We start from the raw sequence: 23949 nt of genomic DNA on the forward strand, positions 1-23949 counted from the left end.
CATTAAGCTCTCTTTCTCAAAGAAGAAAAAGAAAACAAATTAACTTAAAAAAAAAAAAGGTTCTTTCCCTATCTTGAAAGTCTTTATATAGACCTATAGGTTTAGCTCATTTTCATATATAACAACATTGCAAACTTAGTGAAAGAAGTTGGCCACATTGTCCAAAACTTAGAACTAAGAGAAAGGAGATTGATAGAGAGAAATGCCTCCTCGTTGGGGACCTCCACCAGGGCCTCCCGGTCCAGGACCATTTGGTTGCTGTGATTTTCTCTGTGGTGGTATATGCAGGCTTGTATCTTCCTGGTGAGTTTTTATTTTTACTATTTTTTTAATTTTTTTTTCTTGAAAATTAGAATGCTACTTCTTTTTGGGGATAATCTTGTTAATTAGTTGAAAATAGAACAGAAAAATTAGGATTCAATTGAGCTTGGCTAAGGTGCTACATATATATTGGACTGGATTAACAAACTTGTAATTTCATTTTTAAGAAACTTTGAATCATACCCATTACAAAGGACAAAGTTTTGCAAGCATGGAAATTAGAAAAAGAATATGTAATTGAATGGTGGATTTGTCAAAAATCGTCTCTAATAAAAAGATATTAAGTAAGATTGTAGCTTAAGAATATAATCAATATTGTAGCTAAACTTTATCTTATTACAAATATCACAAAAAAATGATCGTTAATTTTATATCAATGTACAACCTAGTTTGAGAAAATGAAAAAAAGAAAAACGAAAAAGAAAGTAGTAATGTAGATTATGATATAATATATATTATAAATTATCATTCTGCTTTTGTTTGGTACATTTTAAAAGTTTCTAATTTGGGCTATTTTGTTGGCAGCTTCTATTTGCTGTGCTGCTGTTGCCTCTTCGAGAATTGCTGTGGACCATTGTTTGGTGGGCCTCGTGGGCCAGGTGGGCCTGGTGGCCCACCTGGTCCTTTTGGGCCCCCTCGCTTCTGATCAAGCTGATTTCCAAAGCGTTTTGTAATATCATGAATGAACAATATTGCTGTGTTGTTATTAATAACAAATGAGTTTAGATTTGATTTTACTATTGCTATGTTGCTAGCCTTTCAATTCTCACCTTGTATTGTTGCTGACTGTTTGGGAATGTGAGAATAACAATGCCAATAACAGTTAGGCTTTTGAGTTTAGTTTGAGTCTAAACTCAGTGGATGCTGTTTGGCAATTATTACACATTCAAACCAACCATGTTGGTATTGAATGTGACCTATAATATGAAACAGTGATAATATACAGTTGGTAACAGAACCAATCTCTCTGCTTTATTCTATTATGCCATTTTGTAATCAGACTTTCATATATAACATGCAATTTTTGGTTCTCCAGTTTAACTTTACACACCTGTTGCCATTCAACTTTTCAAGTGCTTCCCCATGAAGAATTAGAAATATAGCTTATATATTTATAAATATATATATATATATATATATATAAAGAGAGAGAGAGAGAGAGAGAGAGAGAGAGAGAGAGGCTTTGGTTTAATTTTGATTTTATCTTCAAAGTACAACTGCAATTGTGTTTGTTCTCTTATGAGTACAAAAAATACACAAACAACACGAAAAGCTAATGTTCACTAAAAAGAACCAGGAAAAAGGGCAACAAAGGACTCTCATGAGTCATGGGTTATGCTTCTCTTTTACTTTTCTTTCCCCAATCAACATTGATCATTCATCATCCCAAATCAATTCCCTCCATTAGTTTGCACCCTGACTATCTATGGCTCAGAATCTTGGAGTGGAAATTCTTAATTGAAATTTTATAATATTTCCCCTACATTTTAGGAGTGTCTTGAAATTAAACCCTAAATTAAAAAAAAATAAAAATAAAACCTTGAACTTTCTAAATGGTCTCAATTCACACTATCAATGAGTCACTTTTAGCTAAATTGAGACTGAAATTTAATCCAAACACATTAAATCGTTCTGACTTGTATATTGTATTTTAGCACCAAAAAACCTTAGAAAATGACTCTAAATCCTAATAAATAAGTAGATTTTAATGAAAATCTCACATGACATGCCTGGCCCTTTAGTGTCCAAATAAGTTTCAAGTGAAGTTTATTTGACTTTTCATTATTTTTCACAATAACTCTTTGAAGGAGTGAATTGAAAGAATATTTAAATTTTAGGGTTCTAATCTTTTTTTTTTTTAATTTAAGGTTTAATTTTAAATTACCTTCCCCATATTGCAAATTTCCTCAAAATTCTATTATCAACGTGTGCTACTATTTGAGTATTAAATTCCATTGTGGTCAGATAATTAGACAACATTGAATAACCGACCTGCCTACCAAAAGATTATGATAACAACAATATCTTTACATTCAATTACAAAACTAATAATAAATTGGGATAAAATGTCATTCTTAGACCTTGATTTGATTGGGGAAGATAAGAATCTAAACCAAAACAGATGGTGTGGCCTCTCTTTAGCAAATCCATTGTAAAAATTATCTTCTCCCCATAACTTTCTACCTTCAATTTTCAACTCCTGCAATTTCCAGTCACATCATGCCATTTCTGTGTGCTGCATATCTGTTTTGTGCCCACAATGTAACTTTACAAAGTCACAGGGCCGCTTGATGCATTTAGGCTTAAGATAAAAATTGATTATATTGTTTTAGATGTAAAATTACTACTAATTAACATAAATAATGTATAATTTTTTTTTTTTAGAAATTTTATAGACACAAAAAATTAGACAAATCTTTTCACACTTGTTGATATGACAAATTGATAGTGATAAGTAAAAAGAGTAGGATTAATAGTAGACGTAAATGAAAACTAGTAAAAGTTTACTAACTTAACTCTTATTATTATTTTATTTTTTAGAAGTGCAACATTCACATATTTTTCATAACAAATCTTAGGTTTTAAGTTGTTTCTTGTTTTCTATTTGAAAACTCCACTATAATTATTTTTTTGCCATCAATAACAAACTGTAACAACCTATTATTTAACATTTGTTATAAAAGTGTTGTAAAAAATATTGTAGAGGTAACATTTTTCTCTCTTTTTTTTCATTTAATTAAAAATATTATTTTATTTATTAATTATAAATAACACTATTTATTAAAATTTGGAGGTTTTTTTTACTAGCAGTTAAACGACTGCATCTATTGCTTTTACTATTCAGCCGGCTGCAAAGTCATTGTAAAACCATGCATATATGTTGAATTTTGGACTATTAGGTTAAAAGAAGATTAGACGCATATAAAATGTCCTTATCCAAATTAAAGAATTCATGACTTCTTTACTTACTAGTCCAATAGGGTGCTAGAAATTCAAGAATCCTTATCCATTTAAGCCCTCTTTCTCTCCTTCAGTAAGTGTCTATAAATAAACACCTAAACCTGTACCTTGTTCCTACTAAATTCAATCTCAGTAGCTAAATTGAAAGAGAAAAAGAGAGATGTCGGGTTGGGGACCGCCACCAGGAGGACCTCCCGGTCCTCCGGGGCTATGTGGTTGCTGTGATTTTTGTTGTGGTGGTATATGCAGGCTTATATCTTCATGGTGAGTGTTATATATCTCTCTCTTAATATTAAGATAGCTTAAGGTCAATAATATTTTAATTCTCTTTATTACAAATTTATATTTCTTTTTTTGGATTTTAATATGTCAAGTTTCTAAGGAAAGCTATGAGAGAATTCTCTGTATTTAAATATTATCATGAAATTGAAGTTGAAACATAGTCAAGTTGCTGTTGATGATATCATGTTGACTAATTCACTATTAAAATTAGAATTTGAATGGCATATGAATTGATAATAATTATTGATAATTGCTATAAGTTAATCTTAATATTAATTTAATATTTTTCATAGAAAAATTCTATTTTGAATAAAAATATAAGAAATCAAATGAGTTTTCAGTAATACTGGTAAGTTATATACATTGCAATTCGTATACCAAAGGCTTAAATATGTTTGGGGAAAAAAAAGTTAATATTAATATTAATATAATAATTTTCATAGAAAAATTCTATTTTGAATAAAAATATAAGAAATCAAATGAGTGTTCAGTAATACTGGTAAGTTATATACATTGCAAATCGTATACCAAAGGCTTAAATATGTTTGGGGAAAAAAAAAACAAAGAAAAGTATATAGATAGATAACAGAGACAAATGTATCACGAGGTAAAGTCCAGGCAGGTGCAATTTTGGGTTGGTTATGTTTGTTAGATGGGTTTTGGGATTATTGGGATGGGTTCAAAACTTCAAAATGAGCACTTGTGTTTTATAGCAACATGACCCTAGCCACACAAAAAACAATTGCAAAGAATGCTTGACAGTTTTGATTGTTAACAAGATTTTTGACATTAATGGAGAATGCAAAAGTATAAATGTTCATCTAGTTTTACACCTAAGAAAAATGTTGTAACCTCAATGTTTATAGAAAATTGAAAAACTGAAAAGCTTTAAAAGTTGGTAGACCTTGAAGTGAAGGAAGAGAAAGGTTACTCTTATTGTGTGACCTACTATTTGAGAGAGGAGGAGTTAAGCTCACAATCAGGCCAAAATTGGGATTATCAGAAATTTCACAAAAATTAGACCCCTTTTCGGCCCAATGTGCAGCCCAATTTAGAAATGGTAAAATTGTGATAAATTTTGAGAAAAAAAAAATGGTCTTGTACTCTTTTTTTAATTTATTTGATATTTTGATTGACAGTTTTTATTTCCTCTGTTGCTGCTGCATCATAGAGAGCTGCTGCGGACCAGTGTTTGGTGGACCACCTGGGCCAGGAGGGCCCCCTGGCCCACCTGGTGGGCCTCCCTTCTAAGTAGACCATTTCCCTTCTAAGCAGACTCAATTTAAAAAAAAAAAATATGTGTTTATTTGTCTAATTTAAGTTTTTAATATTGATTTTGTATATTTATTTTATGGGTCTTGTATATTTATTTAGTACAATAAGGAACATAATTTATATTGCTTGTGTATAAATTGTGAGTGAGTTTTCATCATCTAATACATACTAATGGCTTACCCTGCCCTGATCTTTAATTCCCACATATTCTTTCCTACAAAATCATCAACTTAAAAACCTTTAATTCATATGAATTGGAAGAAAAGAAACCAAAATTAAATTTCCAGAACACACAGACACTCAAATAATAAACTACCTGAAAAGGACAGACAGCAAGGATGCAAGTGAATGCTGGAAATGTATGGTTAATGCACGAACAATTGTTGGGTCTGAGTGTTTTAAACCTATAAAGTAAAAGACCATATTTCCAGTTCCCCTGCATTTTGAGTGTAAATTTGTACAATTTAATTTGTAACAAGAATACCAAAGGAGAAGAAGATAAAATGTACTAATTAGCATGCATGCATTGGGCATGTAGACAACAAAAGGAAAAGCTCAAAAATAAAAGCTCCACTTGTATCTGCTTCAACTATGGTAAACAATTTTTTCTCCCTAAACTATTGAAAATAATTCTTTAAATTAAACTTCTAAATTATTGAAAATAATTCTTTAAAACTTTTAGTGATGATAAACTAATTTTTTGAAGTTTAGGAATAAAAAACAAAAAATTAATCAAAAATGTATTACGAGTTTAAGAATATAGTTTCCGATGTGACAAGTTGTAAGTACATTATTATTATTATTATTTAATAGGAATTGTAAGTACATTATAATTTAATGTAGTCTATTTTAAGTGAAATTCTATTACTAAATATTTTAAAAAAAATAAAGTACTGTTGTAATTAAAACTCAATCATCAAAAATTTTAAGAAAATTCTAAAACGAGTTTCATATATTCTTTATATTAAATTATTTTATGGTCTATTATAATTGTAGGTTATTTTTAATAAAAAATTTGGGGTGCAGGTTCTTAGATGTAAAGGGTGAGGATTTATTTATTTATTTATTTTATATATATATATTTATATGGCTCCTAAGCTCATTTTACTAGTCAATACCAATTTAATTTTAGTTTGACCAACATTTGAGAAAGAGAAGAGTATGATTATCTGATGAAGAGTGATGCTCCAACAACCGCTATTAGATTTTGCAAATTGATGTGTTATTCTTAATAGACTTGTGATTTGACTTCTAAATCCCACTTATATCAAAAACTAATTGGTTTTTCAAATTTAATGAACAAGAGTAATGGCTATGGAGTGGACACCATAAATTAAAATTCTATAGTATGTATTAAAAAAAAATGTGGATGTCTTTATAGGCATTTGCATAAGAAAGTTATTAATGTTATAACTTTTAATTATTTTTTATTCACTTTTAGGTAAGATTAGAACAATTTAGTGGACCAATCCTTGTCGGTCAAGTCTTGGCCCACAAAGTCCCACACAATAAATTTTTTGTAGAGTATGGGCTAAAGAACTCGGTTTCAGTTAATTTAAACAGTTTGTTGCATGGGTTAAGGAAATATACAAACAAGAACGAAAATGTCACCGTGTAGAAAGGTCTCCACCAATGATAAGGCTAAAAACTTGATTAATAGATACAGATCAATGCAGTAAGACTTCTCTACAGTATTCTCTCCTCTTTTTCCCCCGTCCCCCTCTTTTGGGAGACTTTTACATATTATATAGGCCATTTCCAATCATCTGGGTTTTACACTTGTTGATCATCCAAACCCCTACTTGAGTACCTATCCCATCAGACATCCCTATCAATTTTTTGTGAGTTGCGGTAGCCAAGGTAGCACCGTTCAGGGGTCTTCTCCTCATTAATGCGACCAGAAGAGTAGTTGTAATGCATTTAATGTGGTGGTAGCAACCTTTACTGAGATATTTTGGGTTTCCTTCCTTTTTACGTATTTGGAAGATGGACTATAGTGGCTTGGATGTATCTTTGCTCTGGATTTTGCAGTATCTGAGGAGAAATTACTCCTCGGACATGTTCTCTTTGCCCCAATGGGCCTGAATAAGGATTGCTTGGGTCACGCTGACTCCTCGGACGGGCCTAGGGCCCAGCCAGCCTGTTATTTTAGACCAGTCCCCACAATTATATATATATATTACTATTTAAGGAGCTTCTCCTATTTGAAATCCTCATTTTTTTTGTTCAAAAATACCCCTACACCCTTTAAGTAGAGACAAAACTAAAGAACAATTTAGTAAAAATACAACTTTAACTCCCACTAAAAAATTGTCTAAAAAATAGGACCACTCTCATGTTGATTTTCAAATTGCTTTATCCACTTTATAAATTCTAAATGCTTAATATTAATGAGTAAACGTGTAAACCTTAAATTAGAATAAATGAAAAATATGACCAAATCCTATGTAATATATATATACACATACACATATATGTTTATACTTATTTGTGAGTTTTTTTTTAAAATGTTTTCAATCTTATAAAATTTTAAATTTAAGAGATTCATCTCCTTTTTCTTTCTTTTTTTACAATTAATTACTAAATTTGGTTTGAGTCACAAATTTTAATTATCTTTATTTAAGAGAGAGAAAAAAAATTTAAATAGTCATTGGGTGAATGTGGCTAAGGGATCAATAATGAGCGAGTGGAGATAAAAAGCAAGACAAAGATGAAAATAATGTGCTAAAGGGCACTTAGGCCGGTCCTTATGAAATAATTCCTCCCTTTGATGCCAACCTGTCAGGCTGACACACATCATGGGTTGCCTTGTTTTCTTTTTATTCTCCTAGGCTTTTAGAGTAAATAATTGGAGAAAATTTGTAACATCCAAATTTTTCTTCCTCATGAGCAAGTCTAGTACCATAATTATTTCACAATTCCATCATTCACAATTCAGCATGTGGGTAAGTTGTAGCAAAAGTTGTGGAAATTATTGTGGTAGTAGACTTATGCTTTTTTCACTAACAAGAGTGTAACAAGGGTTTCAAAAAGTTTAATACCCAAATAATTTCTACAACTTTTATCACAATTGGCTCATGCGACAAAAATTGTGCAAATTGTTGCCAAACTTATTATAATGGTTTTTCTTAAACTTCAAATGTCTTTTATCAATTCCCACCATACAGGACAAAAAATGAAAAAAGTATAGTATAATGATGGTATAGTATAATGGTGGTACCAAAAAGTATAGTGTATTATACTAGTGGTACCAAAAAGTATAGTGTAGTATAATGGTGGTACCAAAAATTTGTTGCAATAACTTAAATTGAAAAATTATTGCAATAACTTGATACCAATTCTTTTTACAATATATTACAATGAAAATTTCAAAGTGATAGATTATTGCAATGAAGCAATCATTGCAATAACTAAATATCAATTATTTTACAATCTATTACAATGACAAATATGAAATTGCAATGAAAATATTATTACAATAATCCAATATCGATTATTTTACAAACTATTACAATGTCAACCATAAAACAATTATCTATTATAACAAAGATATCGTTGCAATAACTTGACCTAAATTATTTCGATAAATTATTTGCAATCTATTGCAATAAAATTTGTGAAGGCTAGTACTAAGTTATTGTGATTAGAAATGCATGATATTGTGCGTGACTTTGTACAATCAATCACAAAAAAGGAAAGCATCGCGAAAGATAGTGACAATTGGATGGAATGTGATTATACAAATGCTTGGCATTTGTATTTAGACAGTCAAATATAAGCTCCATTTAATCTGTTCATTGATAGTGCTAAAAGTCTATGCACTTTCTCTTAAATGGGTTGTAGCACTGATTTATTTCAAAATTTTAAACAATTACGAGCATTAACTTTGAAGAATTCAGTGGAACTTTTAGATACAATGGATAATTTAATACATTTAAGGTATCTCAATGTAGTTGACTGCTATGGAAAATTGCCAGTAATATGTGCAATTTATAAATTTATAATTTTTGAAGATTACTTGGCTTAATATTTTTGAGTACATAGAATTACCGTAGGGGATGGGCAAACGAATTAACTTAAGATATCTTATTTTCTTTGGAGGTTGTTTAATGTTTCCAATGGGATTTGGAAGATTGGTATCTCTTAGAACATTAGAAATTTTCAACATAAATGATAAGGATACTAGAGGATGTAACCTTGGAGAATTGAAAATTTTGAACAACTTGATGTAAGTGAAGCCAAGAATGCACAACTCAAGAAAATGACACACCTCCATGATTTGTATCTCTTTTTTGAGAAAGTGAATGAAAAAATGAGGAGTGATGTATTAGTTCTAAACGCCTTAGAGCCACCTCTAGACTTGGAAGGTTTACGCATTGGAGAGTAACAGGGCCTCACACTGTCTCCTTGGTTGATTTCCTTGACCAAATTGAAAAATCTCTCTCTTAAATATAAAACTACATTACAAAAATTTGTTGCAATAACTTAAATCAAAGAAATCGTTGCAATAATTTGATATCAATTATTTTTACAATCTATTACAATTAAAATTAAAATTTCAAAGTAATAGGTTATCGCAATAATAAAATATTTATTATTTTACAATCTATTGCAATGACAAACATGAAACTACAACAAAAATATTATTGCAATAATTCGATATCAATTATTTTACAATCTATTGCAATAACAAACACGAAACAATTATTAATTACAACAAAAATATTATTGAATAACTTGACCCAAATTATTTTGGTAAATTATTTGCAATCTATTGTAATAAAATTCGTAAAGTAATAACCTATTGTTACAAGATATTTGAAGTAGTAAATTATTTGTTGCAACAACAAATATGTAATAGCAATGTTGTCATTAAAATATCTAAATTTTACTTAAACGATTTTTTTGTTGCATAAACCTATTACTTCAAATTTTATTGCAATAACTCGTATCAACTATTGCAATAACTTTGATGTTATTGCAACAATTTTTTTCCATTGTAATAAATATTTTTCTTTTCTTTTAGTATATATAGGTTCAATTAATTGATGTTGTCAGTTTGTTACATCATGTTGTTTAAGTCAAGTTGGTAAACTTGTTCTGTGTCACGACATTTAAAAGAAATAAATGGAAAATTAGATAAAATTACTAGAGAGAGAGAGAGAGAGAGATGTATAGGTTTTAGTTGAATTGATTTATTGAATCCTTTTTTATGTTTATTTCCTTAAAATAATAATAAGGGAAATTATACTTTATCACCCTAAACTATGCATCAGATTACACTTTACACCTTAAACTATTTGAATGCACATATTGCACACTAAACTATCACATTTATCACACTTTACACTCCAGTGTTATTTTTGCTTTTATATTTAACGGAATCCTACTGCACATGACAAGCACATGTTTCATTCTTAGGTGAAACGAACTTAGAAGATCGAAACACCCTTTTTTAAAATCAATTAAAACAAAACCAAATTTTTTCCACATCTCTCTTGCGTGCGTGCCTCCCCAAATTTAAATTCTTATAAACCCTAAAGACACATGACCAAGTCTTTGCTTCTAGACCCCAATCTGATGCTGGTAAATGTACCACTTATAATTATCTCAATACTACCTGGGCACCTTATGGACCCTATTGGCATCGAGGGCGTAAGATTTTCGGCCCAATTTGCAGCCCAGTTTAGAAATGGTACAATTGTGATAAATTTTGAAATAAAAAATAAAAAGGTGCTCTTGTAATTTTTTTAAAAAATTTATTTGATATTTTGATTGGCAGTTTTTATTTCCTCTGTTGCTGCGGACCAGTGTTTGGTGGGCCTCCTCCCTTCAAAGCAGCCCATTTCTAACACATGTTTTGTATATTTTCATAATTGATCATGCATTATCATTTATCCAGACTCAATTTAAAAAATAATTGTGTTTATTTGTCTAGTTTCAGTTTATAATATTGATTTTGTATATTTATTTTATGAATTTTTTATATTTATTTAGTACAATAAGGAACATAATTTATATTGGTTGTCTATAATGTTGATTTTCGCGTAGTGTATTGATTCCACATATTTATCGTACAAAAATTGAGAGTTTTCAAAAAAATCCCAGATACCTATACCAAAAAATCTCAATCACCAACTCAATACAAAATCCAACAAAATTACGAACGAAACCTTTTATTATGCCTTCAGTAATGAAATATTTTACCTAATTAGTGATTTGTCAGTTTAAAAGAAAATTACTTTCTTTTATATCATTGCTGTTATATAATGTGATTTAGGCCACGACTTGTGGTACAACTGAGAATCCGAAAACCATTAACAAAGAAATCAAAAGTACTTACAATGAGATAAAAGAGATGGTTCAAGTAAACAGTCTCAAGTTTAGCTATTAATAATTACAGATGCAGATGGTTTGTTAAAAAAAAAAAAAAAAAAAAAAGGGCCTACATTTGAAAATTGGGAAAAAAAATGGCATAAATGATAAAATCAGACTATGAAAGTAACAAATTTGGGAAATTATTTTCTCAAACCTTACTTTTCATTCAAAATTATATAAAGACAAGTCAAAAGAATTAAAAAAAAAAAAAGTTTCAGTTTTGGGTTCCCTCTATTGAAAATGGATCATGGCTCTTACAAATTTTTAGACCATGGACAAAACCCTTATCACCACTATATAATACAACACCCTAAAAGATGATAACATCAATTTGATACCTGTAACAGTATATCCCACCTCGGGCAAATTAGATCTCCTTTCTATTCTTCTTCATCTTCTTCTTCATCGTCTTCTTCCGGTGCCTCTCTCAACCACTGCAACCGAAAAACACATATGAACATACAAATATTTTGACAACATCAGGTGATATTTGAGAGAAGCATGGCCAATAGGAAGGGTATAAATCATCTATCTTAATTTTTATTCCTTAAAAGTCAAGCAATCCAGAATAAAGATATTGGCCACACTGCAGGAACAAGTTATTGAAAAAAAAAATTCTTTCTCTTATTTTTAAGAAAAGAAAATTTATGAGTAATGATTCTTACTTGAATAAATTTTTCTGACTGCTTAACAAAAACTTTATCTGCTTCGTCAGCATTTTTTTTCTCATCATCCCACTTTAGAATAGCATCTTCTTGTATGAGATCTTTGTCATACAGATGAAATAGAATCTGCAAAAGAAAATTGCAGTGATTAGCATCGGCAGAATAAAACAAAATCAAACTGAGTCTACTTAACCATAAAACTTGATGGAAAAAATGAAGAATCCACCACAAAATAATAACAGTCTCCATCATTTTCCAATTACATGGCACCTATTTTAGCCAAGAAATCCAGTTCCATTTTGCCTACCAATTTACAGGGTTTATAAAAACAACTACAAGGCTAGAAAGCTAGGTTGCACCGACACGTGTCGGACACCGGAACGGGGACGACGTGCCAGATTCCGGTGTCCGGCGGTGTCCCTTTTTCTTTTTTTTCGTTTCTCCGACACAACTCTGACACGACGCCGAGCGTGTTCCGACACATCCAACATGCTAGCAGTTAAAAAAAAAAATCACAGATTTTGATAGGTGGACTTACCAATACCGTTGATTTTGTGATAACCTAAAACAATAAAGCATGTTTAGAGTTTGAAAATTGAAAGTTGAAACCACACATCTCAACTCTCAAGTTCTTCTCAACAGTCAACCCACCCTCCCTCTGTCGTTGCCGCTGCCCTCCGTCCCTGGCCGGAGTTAGATCGGGCCGATCGGCGAGCTCCGACGTCGACGTCGTGCCCTTTGTCCCTTCCGATCTCTACGGCGCGAACAACATGTCCGATTCTCTGCTCTGTTCTCTCTCTGTTTTTATTTTTTTCTTCTTTCTTTCAGATGTTAATTTTGGTGAATGGGCAAGTGTACTGTTACTCACTTATTTATAACGCGTTTTGTTTGTTTGTTTGTTTTTTTTTTTTTTTTAAACTGTTGCTGTGGCCTATAGGTGTCCTCTGTCGTGCCCTTTGTCCTTTTTTATTTTTTTAGTTAGTTATAACTTATAATGACTATATTTTGACAGTGGGACATTGGTGGAGATAATTGGGATGAACCATTTGGAAGACCTAGGTTGCTTGAGATTGCTTATCTCACACTAGATGAGCTAGAGATGGAGACAAGTATTGTTGAGAATAATGACTATGTTGATGACGATGATGATGTTGTTCTGTGATAATCTTGAAAGTTTAAAACTTGATATCCTTTTATGGTTTGTACTCTAAACATTTTATGTGTATCATTGTACTACTTTGGGTGTTATTTTACTTATTTGTAGTTCTTACATAATTTGAATTCTAGACATAAATGTATTTTATGTCCAAAAATATTAAAAAATGTGCCTAAATATAAATTTTAATTAATTATTTAACCGTCGTGTCCCTGCAGTGTCGTGTCCTTATTTTTAAAAAATTGTTGTATTCCCGTGTCCGTGTCCGTGCAACATAGCTAGAAAGCCAACAGCCCTTTTGAGTAGATAGGAAAATTTTCCAATGACCTGTATTCTGTCCTAAGTCCAATACGCAACATTTCTACTACCAGCATCCGCCATTACAGAAACCCTACCTCATTGCATCAGCGATCTCCACCTCATTCAGGGTATCTTAATGAAATGATTGGAAAATGGAAATAATTGTTCTTCATGGTGTGGTGTGTACCAAGTCAGTCGAGGTTTCCAAAATAAACACTGAAGTTTAAGACTGTTGCAAATTAAACCTTATAGTTTCGCTAGATTCAAATTGAAACCTAAACTTTTAAAATCATATCAATTTAAACCCTGGATTTCAGTTTAATGGGTTAGATTGGAGGGTTTAAATTGATACGATTTTAAGGGTTCAGGGATCAATCTGAAACTAACAAGACTAAAGTGTTTATTTGATAACAATCTTTGGGTTTAATTTGTGACTTTTGAAGCAATAGGGTTTAATTTGAAACCAACCCTAAAGTATAAGGTTTAAAATGTAATTTACCCAACAATTTAAATCAACCTTCAAGGAACCAATCAGAGGAGGGCTCCCAAAGTAGATCACATAAACTATATTGCTATGATAGCATCATTGCTGATGGAAGAGCCTGCAACAATGTGTGTGCGTGTTTGATGGAACAAAAATGTAATAATAAGGGACCACAAGCATCATAGAAAACTACATACTGAAGAGAAGTGCACCCTCTCATTCTTGTCTGTTTAGCACGTTAATAGTACCCATCTACCTTACGACCATAAAATGTAAGAAAATTATACCTTTGAAAACAATGGAGAGAATTCCTTGGCAGATTCCAAACAAATTTCTTCAAATTTTTGTATTACTTCGATCTGTGAAGTATTCAAGAAAAAATTAGTACAAAATTGACTATGAAACAATGAGCATTAGATTGGTAACCATTAATACAATATCCAATAACATTATAGCCAAGTTAATCATGCCTTGTGTAAATATATCTAAAATTATAATGCAAAGACCCATATGGCTCTGATTAAGATCAGCATTCAATTTCCATCAGTGAAAATTACTGTATTGATAAATCAAAATCTATCGAAATAACCGAGAAATGTAGTAGTGTAATCGGCACACGGGTTAGAAGTAGAGATCCTCTCTCTCTCTCTCTCTCTCTCCCCCCCATATATATATATATATATATATATATGCAGAGTCTGAAAATAATTGAGAGAAAATCTCTCTTTTTTTTTTTTTTTTTTGGGAGGGGGTTGGGGGGATCCCTTTCATTTGCCTCCCAAATTAACAAAGGACGAGTATAGTTTTAAATCAACTAATTAAATCTAAAAACAATCATCTTCCAAAGAGGTTAAAACGAAGGACTTGTTATAAAATGCCAGTTCAGAAGTGCAACTCCAGAAAAAATTAAAGTCAAAGAGATGGCTACAATAAGGGACTATCAAATACAAACCTGCTCATCAATGTCAGTCAGGTAAGACTTCAGAAGTTTTTTCCATTTTGTAACTACGTCCATTGTGCTATTACATAATTCACCTAAAAAGTGGAATAAAAACAAGATTTTTTCATTGCATAGATCAAAAGGCAAAGAAAACTTGTCATATATAAAAGACATCTGTTATGGAGAAAGATATGAACAGCATAAGAAAGAACTAAATGTACAAATGCAATATGCTATCATTAAAACCAAGCTGAAACCATAAAAAATTCATTTAAGTGTATGTGTGCCACCCCTCTCAGAGTTTAGCCCATTGGACAACAGAAACCCCAAACCCCTTGCAAGACAAGGCAGCTGAATGAAAATATTAATCCACAAAAAGTTACTAGGTCAAGGAGAATCATAAAGATCCATGAGACCTTATAAGCATTGGCATTATGACAACAAAAGAGGGTGGAAGAGTGCATGGCATATAAAAAAAGGGTAATGATTTGCAAGTAATATAAAAAGGGGCATAATTTTTAACAGAAAAAATATATATATATTCCAAAAGCATACATGAAGATAATTATTAAGTAATGGTTTGTTAAAAAAAATAAATAAATAAAAAAAAATAAAAAAACTTTACATACATATAATAAATCAAATGAGCCTTGAAAATACAAGGATATATAATAGATTAAATAAAATATCTTAAAGATATGTGGTTGCTGGAATTTTCTGGCAATGGCTAATTATAAGGGAAGAAGGTATTGACAAACCTGATGAACTACCAAAGAGACTTACTCCCAGGGAAATAAATTCTCCTTAGATGTTGTGGGGGCCATTAGTTAAGTCTAAGGCCTCCAAAGAGGATTTTCCCCCCAAAACAATTAAGCTATACTCCAACAATTAGCATTTTTCTCAGGCCATATAACATGAAAGAGTGTTTTTGAAGGTAAAACTCAAAAGTGGGGCAAAACTAACAGTTGGTCATATCAATCATAATTTACAACACTGCTTCATCTACTTTAGACAAATTCATCAAAGTGCAGAAAGAGATTATGACTTAAAAAGCATAAAGAGCTTTATTTGAAATGATCAGAAATAAGAACCTCTACCTGAATGGATGTACTTACCAGGAAACATAGAAAAACTTCTGATCAGGGAAAAAAAAAACGAAAGAAATAATGAAAACATTAAAAAACTTACTAGGTGAACTATGTGGAGTTTCTAATGCCAACTTCATCAAAGAATAAAATATAGCTCCAGCACAGTCTGTGAATAATTTATTGTATGACAACCTGCCAAGTAAATGGGAAAGAGAGTAATATGATAAGCAAACAACCCTCACAGAATACAAAACCATTCTGAACTCAAATCAACTAAACCTTAATCCCAACTGAATATATACATAAATATATATACACACACACACGATAAACTACCACTTGTCCCAGAAACTTAAGCTGGTATGAAATGATGAATGCTAATGTTTATAACCATTATTCCAACACTATTATATAAGCATAATTCAATGAATACATCTACACATAGCCTATAAAATTATAGAAGAAACAAAAATCCAGAAGAATAACATGGAGGTTCACATTTGCAATGGTGACACAAGAAAGATTCCAAAAGCTGTCTGTGTATGATGACTTATTTCTTCGGCTAGGTTTTGCAAAGTAAGATTCTTTGGGATTGTGATAGTGAAAGAATAGATTCGATGCTTGTGATTTGAATCGTTTGATTAAACTTTTGGACAACACCAAGTTCACAATAAATTAACTCTAGTTTTTTTTTTTTTTTAAGTACAATATGACAAGAGATGTAAGACTTAAAGGCTTTAGTGGTGGGTAATAAACGTTTAAAAACAAGACTCACCGTTGCTGAAGCTATACAGGGCTCAATATTTATCTAAGATTGCAATACTCATCCTGCTACATCAAATCAATGCCATATGAAAAAGTAATTTATTTTGAAGCTCTAAAAGCCTTAACATCCCACCTTCATCTGAATCATTATTACATAAAAGCATGTGTTTAATGAAAACCCCAACTAAAGTTTTACATTATGCCCTAAGCATTATTTAGTTAGAAAAAGGCACTATAACCCAGGAAAGAGGGCAGGAAAGGAGTGACATGAAGCTGAGTTAGGAAAGTATAATCTAACTCTGTCAAAAGGCAAATTATTAGGGCTAATACCATGCCTAGGCTTAACAAACTAGGAGGTAGAGACATAAGTAGGTGATTATGAATCTCATCATAAATTCAGCTTGTTTCAATGTAATAGTTCAATGGAAAATATTTTCAAGAAATGTCTTTATTGTTTTGTTGAGAACATGAAAACTAATTTCAAGTTCCTGATTGCACAAAAAGCCTCAACACTAAAACCAATAAAAACTTAAAATTTAATGGGAGGGAAGTAGTGGGGGTGGTGTTTTAGGGAAGTCTGGGAGAAAAGTTTTTTGATAACCTGGGAGAAAAGTTGAATGTTGGTACTGTTGACCTAAATGTAGTGAAGGAAGAGGGACAGGGAGAGGGAGAATGACAATTATTAGAAGCTCAACTACACAAGCTACATAGTGAATTGAAACTGCTTAAAAAGAAATGACCAATAAAAATAGCATACCGCAATGAGTTCACTTCTAAGATTACATTATCTTCTTTAATGTTTTCATGCACAGCCCTTAGAAAAGTTGCTTCAACCTGCAAATGAAAATGGATGAATAAACGTTCATTCTGTACAAAAGTTTATCCAATACCATCACTTTTGTGGTTGTCATTCTCACCTCTTTCTCAAAGTAGATGGAAACATCTCTTGGATCTTCATTATCATCTGAATAATTAGAGTCAGGTTTTAATTCTCCAGAAGGAGGGAGAACACTGCCATCTTGAGTTAACAACTCCAGATCATCATCGGTAGTTTGCATTGCCTCGGCAAGTTTATCTGCAGGAATCGGTGCAATTGAATGCCTCCATTCTTCTTCATGACTTCCTTCACATATTGACCAAATATATCCAACCCCACCTGTACCAAGCTGATCAATAACAGTAATTCGTATAAGACTCGTTGGCATATTCAATCACAAAATAGTGTTATACTTAAGAGTTATTCGTGTACCAAATAATGAAAAATGAAAATCTATCACATAAGTGACAGAATAAACCAAGACATATTAAACACTATCAGGCTAAATCTTGATCCTGGGGAAATACAAAAGAGAAATTTAAAGCTAACCTCATATGTAGGCCCACACTCTTCATCTAATAATTCGGATGTAAGCTGACCATTTGACTTATCCACAGTATCTGCCATTGCTGCATATAAAATTGCTTATAATAACACAAAATAACAATTCAAAAATCATATATACATCTTACCATTATACAGAAGAATTGCAAGGGAACTAACAATACAGCCGAAAAACTACTTGTACCAAAATGCCAAGAGCCTTGTAGCTCAACTGGCACCTTCTATTGTTTCTAACACAAACGTCCAGGTATCAAATCTCCCCCCCCCCCCAAATTGTAACTATAAAATTAAAAATTAAAAAGAAAATACTAGTACCAAAACTCTTTGGCACTATCTACCATAACAAAAGATGTTTATAATTCCATTGGCAATTTATTAGCAGCCAAATACATATAGCATTGATACCTTTCATGCTTTGTAAAACACAACAAAAATCATTTTTACACACATAAAATACGCAGAAAACCTATGATAGGGCAGCACCCTATTAAGTTGGATGGTATTCATTGTTCAGATATTTGACATATCCAAATCATTCAAATATAATCTACAAACTATGAAGGTGGTGGAATTCCAAAATTTGCCAGAAGTTTAAAACTAGTAAAAAATGATATATTTACATATTTGAAGAGTTACTACACATTTGAGCCAAAAAAAAAAAATAGCATTTATTTTTCTACAAAAAAAGCATTTAATTCATATTTTCCATCTCCATTATCTCTTGTATAAAATGTCCTTATATATAAGAGAACCCCCACCTAAAAAGAAATTGATATTTCCGCAAAAAATGCTTTATGAGCCAACAATTCCCCATCACTTCAATACTTTTTTTTCCCGGTAGGTGGAGGTTTTTTTGGAGATTCAACCCTAAATATTCCCCATAACTGAGGTGATTGTGCCAGTTGGCCCAAAGCTCAATGACCTAAAAGGCGTATATTACTCAAGATATTATTATCAATAAACTTAAGATTTCTGCCCATATCATAATAATTAGATTAATGCTATGCTTTGCAATAACAATTATCTAACTGTAGACAAACTAAACAAGACAGAAAAGTAGGGTAAGGGATGCAGTGCAGGAGAAGTTACATGAATTTTCTACAATCCCACTGCTATTGTCAGCATACTCCAGCTCCTCGTCACTATCTTGCTTAGTCGGCTGTTGAAATAACGATACCTTAGAGTACGAAGGAACAACAAATTGTTGTCCTATTATAACCTGGAAAATATGAATTGTCAAAACACCACACAAACTAAATATAGCCAATAAAACACGTAAGGACCATAACTATCAATAATGTAATCATGTATCTTTCAATTATTATTTGGAAAAATGAATTTTGGAAAGACACTGAAAAAATATATACCAACGAACTAACAATATTGAGTTCAGTGGCTTGTAGAAAGCAATCCAACAGTTTGAAGAACTGGGAAAGTACCAAATTCGGCAGTTCAAACAAGAGCAATAGCAGGGGAATTGAAACACATACCTTAAAAGACAAAACTACACCAGGATCCAAAACTGCTCCTGACTTTATAACCACTCCATCACATACTATTGAATGCATTAGCTTACAACCATCTTCAATAATAACATTATCCCATATATAGGAACCTTCTATTGAAACATTTGATCCTATAGTACAACCTTCCCCAACAACCGAATTTGAAATTTTAGTGTTATTCCCAATTCTGGTACCATTTCCAATAACAGTGAAAGAACCGACTTCTGCAGAACGTGATTGCACTACGTCTGGGGGAAAAAACCAAAGTTTCAGTAAATCACATTTAACGGAAAAAATAACGAACACTTATTACCAACTACATTGACCTTTGACCAATTAGACCTTTTGATCATTACCTGATGCTCGATACATCCCTTGTCTTTCAAGTTTAATGGCAGAATTCCCAAAGAACTTAACGTCTGGAACAAATGGGTATGTCCACCTCTGAATTATGTCCTTACTAATACTGCCATAGCTTCGGAAGTTATCAATTCTAGCCGCATAATTTGAGTGGATTTCATGAGTGAATACTTTGTAGCCCATAATCTGATAGAACAGATGGATAACTTAGAAGATGTGTAAAATGAAATTGTCAAAACCAAGAGAAAACATGTGCAATTAGCAGAACTTACTATCAACAACATTGACGCAATTACAGATCAAGAAAATGTCATTCATTGTAAATGAAACGTAGAGACCATTTTCAATTAGCCAAAAAGGAGAAGGGTATCTTAATTACATCACTACTTACTGCTAAGAAGATAAAAAATAAAAATAAAAACTGAGATGCAAACACAGTATGGAATACTCATAAATTATGGTTCTGCTAATTAAAACATGTTTCATAGTTGTGAATGCATAAAAGAATGTAGGTCTTTTTCCATGGAGCGCACAAACATGTTTGTACAAAACAACCATTTTATTAACCACCATCTTATCCTACATATCTAGAAAAGTTTGAGGATAAATGTAGAGACATGAAATATTATTTCTATACACTTTTTCTAATAAAATAAAGTTCCATTTACACTTTGAAGAATAACAAAGGGAGACATCAGTTGCAGGGGAAAGTCTCTTTGTGTGCTGTCCATTTATGTGTCTTTGCAGCATAGATATGTATATGTGTAAAAAAGAGAGAGCTTTTAAACATACCAGCAGAATATTTACACCTAAAAGCAATTAAATTTAGCTTAAAGAAAGGATATGTATAATGAGCAACACACATCATCAACAAGCAATCCCTTGACAAAATGGCGCCGAAGATGTTGGTAGTCAAAATTGTCTGTAAAAAGGCTGAGGACTTCCGGTGAGCAGATGTCAATATAGCAATCCTACAGAGAAGACATTCATAATTTAGTAAAAAAAATTTCAGCATAAATTAAAATCACAGAACTTCTTAGGGAAGAGACATATAAATGGAAATAAAATTAATACTCATTCAAGATAGATTATCAATGCATGCAATGAGAACAGACTGAAGCAAGCCATAGCATTGAGTGCAAGTGCAGATTTAGTAACTCACAGTCATCTATCGCCTTTTTATGCTTGGCAGGCACATTCACAGACACACACACACACACAGAGCACTAAGATCAACTCGCCATTCCTGAACAACAATGCCCAGGGAATTTAACTGGGAATAAATTAGCCAGAATGGGTCCTTCAACATACAAGAAGCCACCTATGAGCATTCACTGCCCAGAGATTTCAGAAAATCCAGAACTGAGACAATGCCAATATATGAATACCATCACAATAAAAGGACCCAAAAAATCTTTACATTCCTTCTTAGAAAGTTGTAACAGGCAAGCAATATAATATCACATAATATTGGCTACCAAAATGAATAAAATCTCAAGCAATTTTTTTACTATCAAATTGAGTATATCCACTCGAGCATTAAATTTCCTTCAATATTCTACAATAACTTGTGGTCATTATCATGAATAAAATTAGAATTGTTTAAAGACCAAAAGATAAATTTATGACTTATAGGTAAATAGGTATTCTGAAAATATAATTGTTTCTGTAGGGTATTCTATTCTGAAAATAAAGCTGAAAATTTTGAGGGGAGGATTCAAGGAATTAACCTGCTTGTCATTGTGCAAAGAAATTGAAGGATTATCAGTGAGCAGCAACTTATCAAGACATATTGCCCCTTTTGAATGGTCTGCCTTGTCCTCATAATATAAAAGCTGCTTAGTATTAGGATCTATTGCCATAAACAGCTCATCAGTACCAAGTCGAGATTGTTGAATGATTGAAGAAGACTTTGACCGTTTAATAATCATGGTCATTATAGCATTACTATCTTTCTTCTTTCTCTCCTTATGTTCTTTAAGGACCTGTGTAAGTGACATATTGCTCACAGTGTCTCCACTAATGAGGACAAAATCTCCTTGTATCTTCAAAAGCCAGAGAAGATGACAAAATTGTTACTCAGTGAAACAGCAAGTTCTAAATGCAAGCACAGTGGAACTACATTGGTTAAAAAATGAACAATTGAAACTAACTGGAAAGAAGGGACTCAATATTTTTATTGATAAAAGTGCAAAAAGCCTAGATTTTAAAGGCTGGAAATTGAGAGAACATACCACATTACGCTCATATATTAAGCGCAAAGCATCACCAGCACTGATAGAATTGTGCGACTCTATTGTCATGACAGAAAAGTTTGGATGTGAAAACCACTCGGAACTCTCCAAATAATTAATCACTTGCTTGGAGTGAGCACAGCAAAAAACTATAACCTCCTCAACGCCAGCAGATTCAAGCCATGCTAGGGTGTAATTTATCATCGGGACATTAACTAATGGTAATAGTACCTTCAAAAAAGAATTACATAAGTACAAGAATGGAATCAAAAGAACAATTATATATAAAGGGTCCAAGTGTCCAACATGAGAACAGAAAAGAACAATAAGCAATGGTTTAATCCACACATATGATCACAAGTTTCTATCAATAAAAGCCCATGTAACTGCCTAAATGGAAAGACCAAGTAAGCTGGAGGGGGAAAAAGTGATAATAAATATTGAAACATCTAAATGCTAGCAACAAGCAAAAGCATTCATAAAAATTATCCGAAATTTAATCAATGTAACGATGTTTTTGTTTTATATTCAACTAGCCTGGTCCCTAACATTTAGCAATCCTTATATGAATAACCCTTGTTTACTCGTTCACATATGCTCGATCAAATTCATCAATGTAACTTTTCTTAGGTGCAAAATTTTGAGGGAAGACAAATACATATATTCTTGTGATAACTAAGAAACCTTTCTAAAGAAGAGCCCTTTGGACTCGTTTCCATCAAGTAAAACCTACGGAGAACTGGCCCCACCCACCAGAACCAGCTGCCCAGTTATTTCCAAGGGCATCCGCCCCTAACACAACCTCTCAACCTCCATGTTGCTATTACAAGAGAAGTAGCTCGGGGAAGAGAAATTTTTGAACATTATCTGTAAGTCTCATGCTTTTTTAACTCATCTAAGATTAACCCACATACAATTAAGCTTAGTAAACCATATTACACTCTCATTCAAGCCTCAAAAGTAGCAAAAATATCAAAACTAATTAAAAAAACTACAACCCCTATTGAGCAACCAAACAAAAAGAAGTCAAATTTTATCAAACTAATACTCCATCCCATCCTAACACAATTCTTGACCCAATTGAGAGGACTACAGTTTTCAAACAATGTACATTAATTTCACAATTCAACACAGAACTATAGATACATACAGATACATATAAATACATACATAAATACATACATAGATACATACATACATACACAGATAGAGAGAGAGAGAAAGAGAGACTACTTTGGGGCGGTCGAGAGTGATGGGTCGGAACTTGGTGGTGAAGCTATCAGCCAATAGGATGGCTTGCAAGGGGACACGTGCCAGTTCCTCAGGGTCCTCTGAAAACCTAGTTGCACCCTTTTTCTGTGCACCCATTCTTCCTTCTCTCTTCTTCTTCTTCTTCTTTCTCTTAGTTCTCACTCACAAACTCGCTCCCTCCTTTACAAGCTCTGAAATTTATTGATTTCACGTCAAACTGTGATCTCAGAATTGGGATTTTGCAAAAGCCCCAAAAACAATTTTTTATTTTCTGAAATCGAATTTAACTGAGAATTTTTTTTGGGGGGGACAATCAGAAAAGAAAAACCCTAATTATCAAAATTAAAAACCCTTTCTTTTTGTTTGAGAGTTGAGACGTGGAGCAGACTTGAGTCTTTATCAGGGCTTTACTCCTCCGCGGTCGGTTTTCATTAGCCGATAAGAGCACTCCTCCTTTTGCATAAAATATTATTTAGGGTAGGGTGAGAATTAGGTACAACATTTAGGTACTGTCCTTAGGTTCTTCTTTTAAAATTTTAATATTTATATTTTTCTTATGAGAAGAAAGTATATATTTTAATTAAATAGTCACATGGTAGAATC

At 32.2% G+C, this 23949-nt stretch overlaps 1 protein-coding gene and 2 long non-coding RNA genes across 3 annotated transcripts; 2 read left to right on the top strand and 1 right to left on the bottom strand.

Annotated features, from left to right (window-relative positions):
* LOC115981581 lies at positions 1-1350 on the top strand. Its single transcript, XR_004089383.1, has 2 exons — positions 1-303; positions 847-1350. It is a non-coding gene; the product is annotated as an uncharacterized LOC115981581 (long non-coding RNA).
* A 1987-nt stretch (positions 1351-3337) lies between these two features.
* On the top strand, positions 3338-5018 carry LOC115981948. The gene is made up of 2 exons (XR_004089485.1): positions 3338-3546; positions 4704-5018. It is a non-coding gene; the product is annotated as an uncharacterized LOC115981948 (long non-coding RNA).
* A 6400-nt stretch (positions 5019-11418) lies between these two features.
* On the bottom strand, positions 11419-23672 carry LOC115980033 (translation initiation factor eIF-2B subunit epsilon). Its single transcript, XM_031102227.1, has 15 exons — positions 23329-23672; positions 22096-22326; positions 21592-21906; positions 20725-20832; positions 19858-20047; positions 19487-19749; positions 19086-19215; positions 17982-18061; positions 17533-17781; positions 17373-17449; positions 15951-16042; positions 14775-14857; positions 14110-14181; positions 11883-12008; positions 11419-11651 (listed from the first exon to the last, which is right to left on the bottom strand). Exons 1-15 carry the CDS (start codon positions 23461-23463, stop codon positions 11598-11600), a joined length of 2205 nt encoding a protein of 734 aa, XP_030958087.1. The 5' UTR covers positions 23464-23672; the 3' UTR covers positions 11419-11597.
* Between the last annotated feature and the right edge of the window lie 277 nt (positions 23673-23949).

This window comes from Quercus lobata, chromosome 3, assembly GCF_001633185.2.
Source record: "Quercus lobata isolate SW786 chromosome 3, ValleyOak3.0 Primary Assembly, whole genome shotgun sequence".
Classification (NCBI taxonomy): domain Eukaryota; kingdom Viridiplantae; phylum Streptophyta; class Magnoliopsida; order Fagales; family Fagaceae; genus Quercus; species Quercus lobata.

What these genes read in the sequence shown, in the direction of transcription:
- LOC115980033 (XM_031102227.1), bottom strand. Translation starts at nt 23,463, where the DNA reads ATGGGTGCACAGAAAAAGGGTGCAACTAGGTTTTCAGAGGACCCTGAG. An exon ending in TAATATATGAGCGTAATGTG is followed by an intron (nt 21,907 to 22,095) that starts GTATGTTCTCTC and finishes TGGCTTTTGAAG; the next exon opens with ATACAAGGAGATTTTGTCCT. An exon ending in TCTCTCCATTGTTTTCAAAG is followed by an intron (nt 12,009 to 14,109) that starts GTATAATTTTCT and finishes TTTCTTTTGCAG; the next exon opens with ATTCTATTTCATCTGTATGA.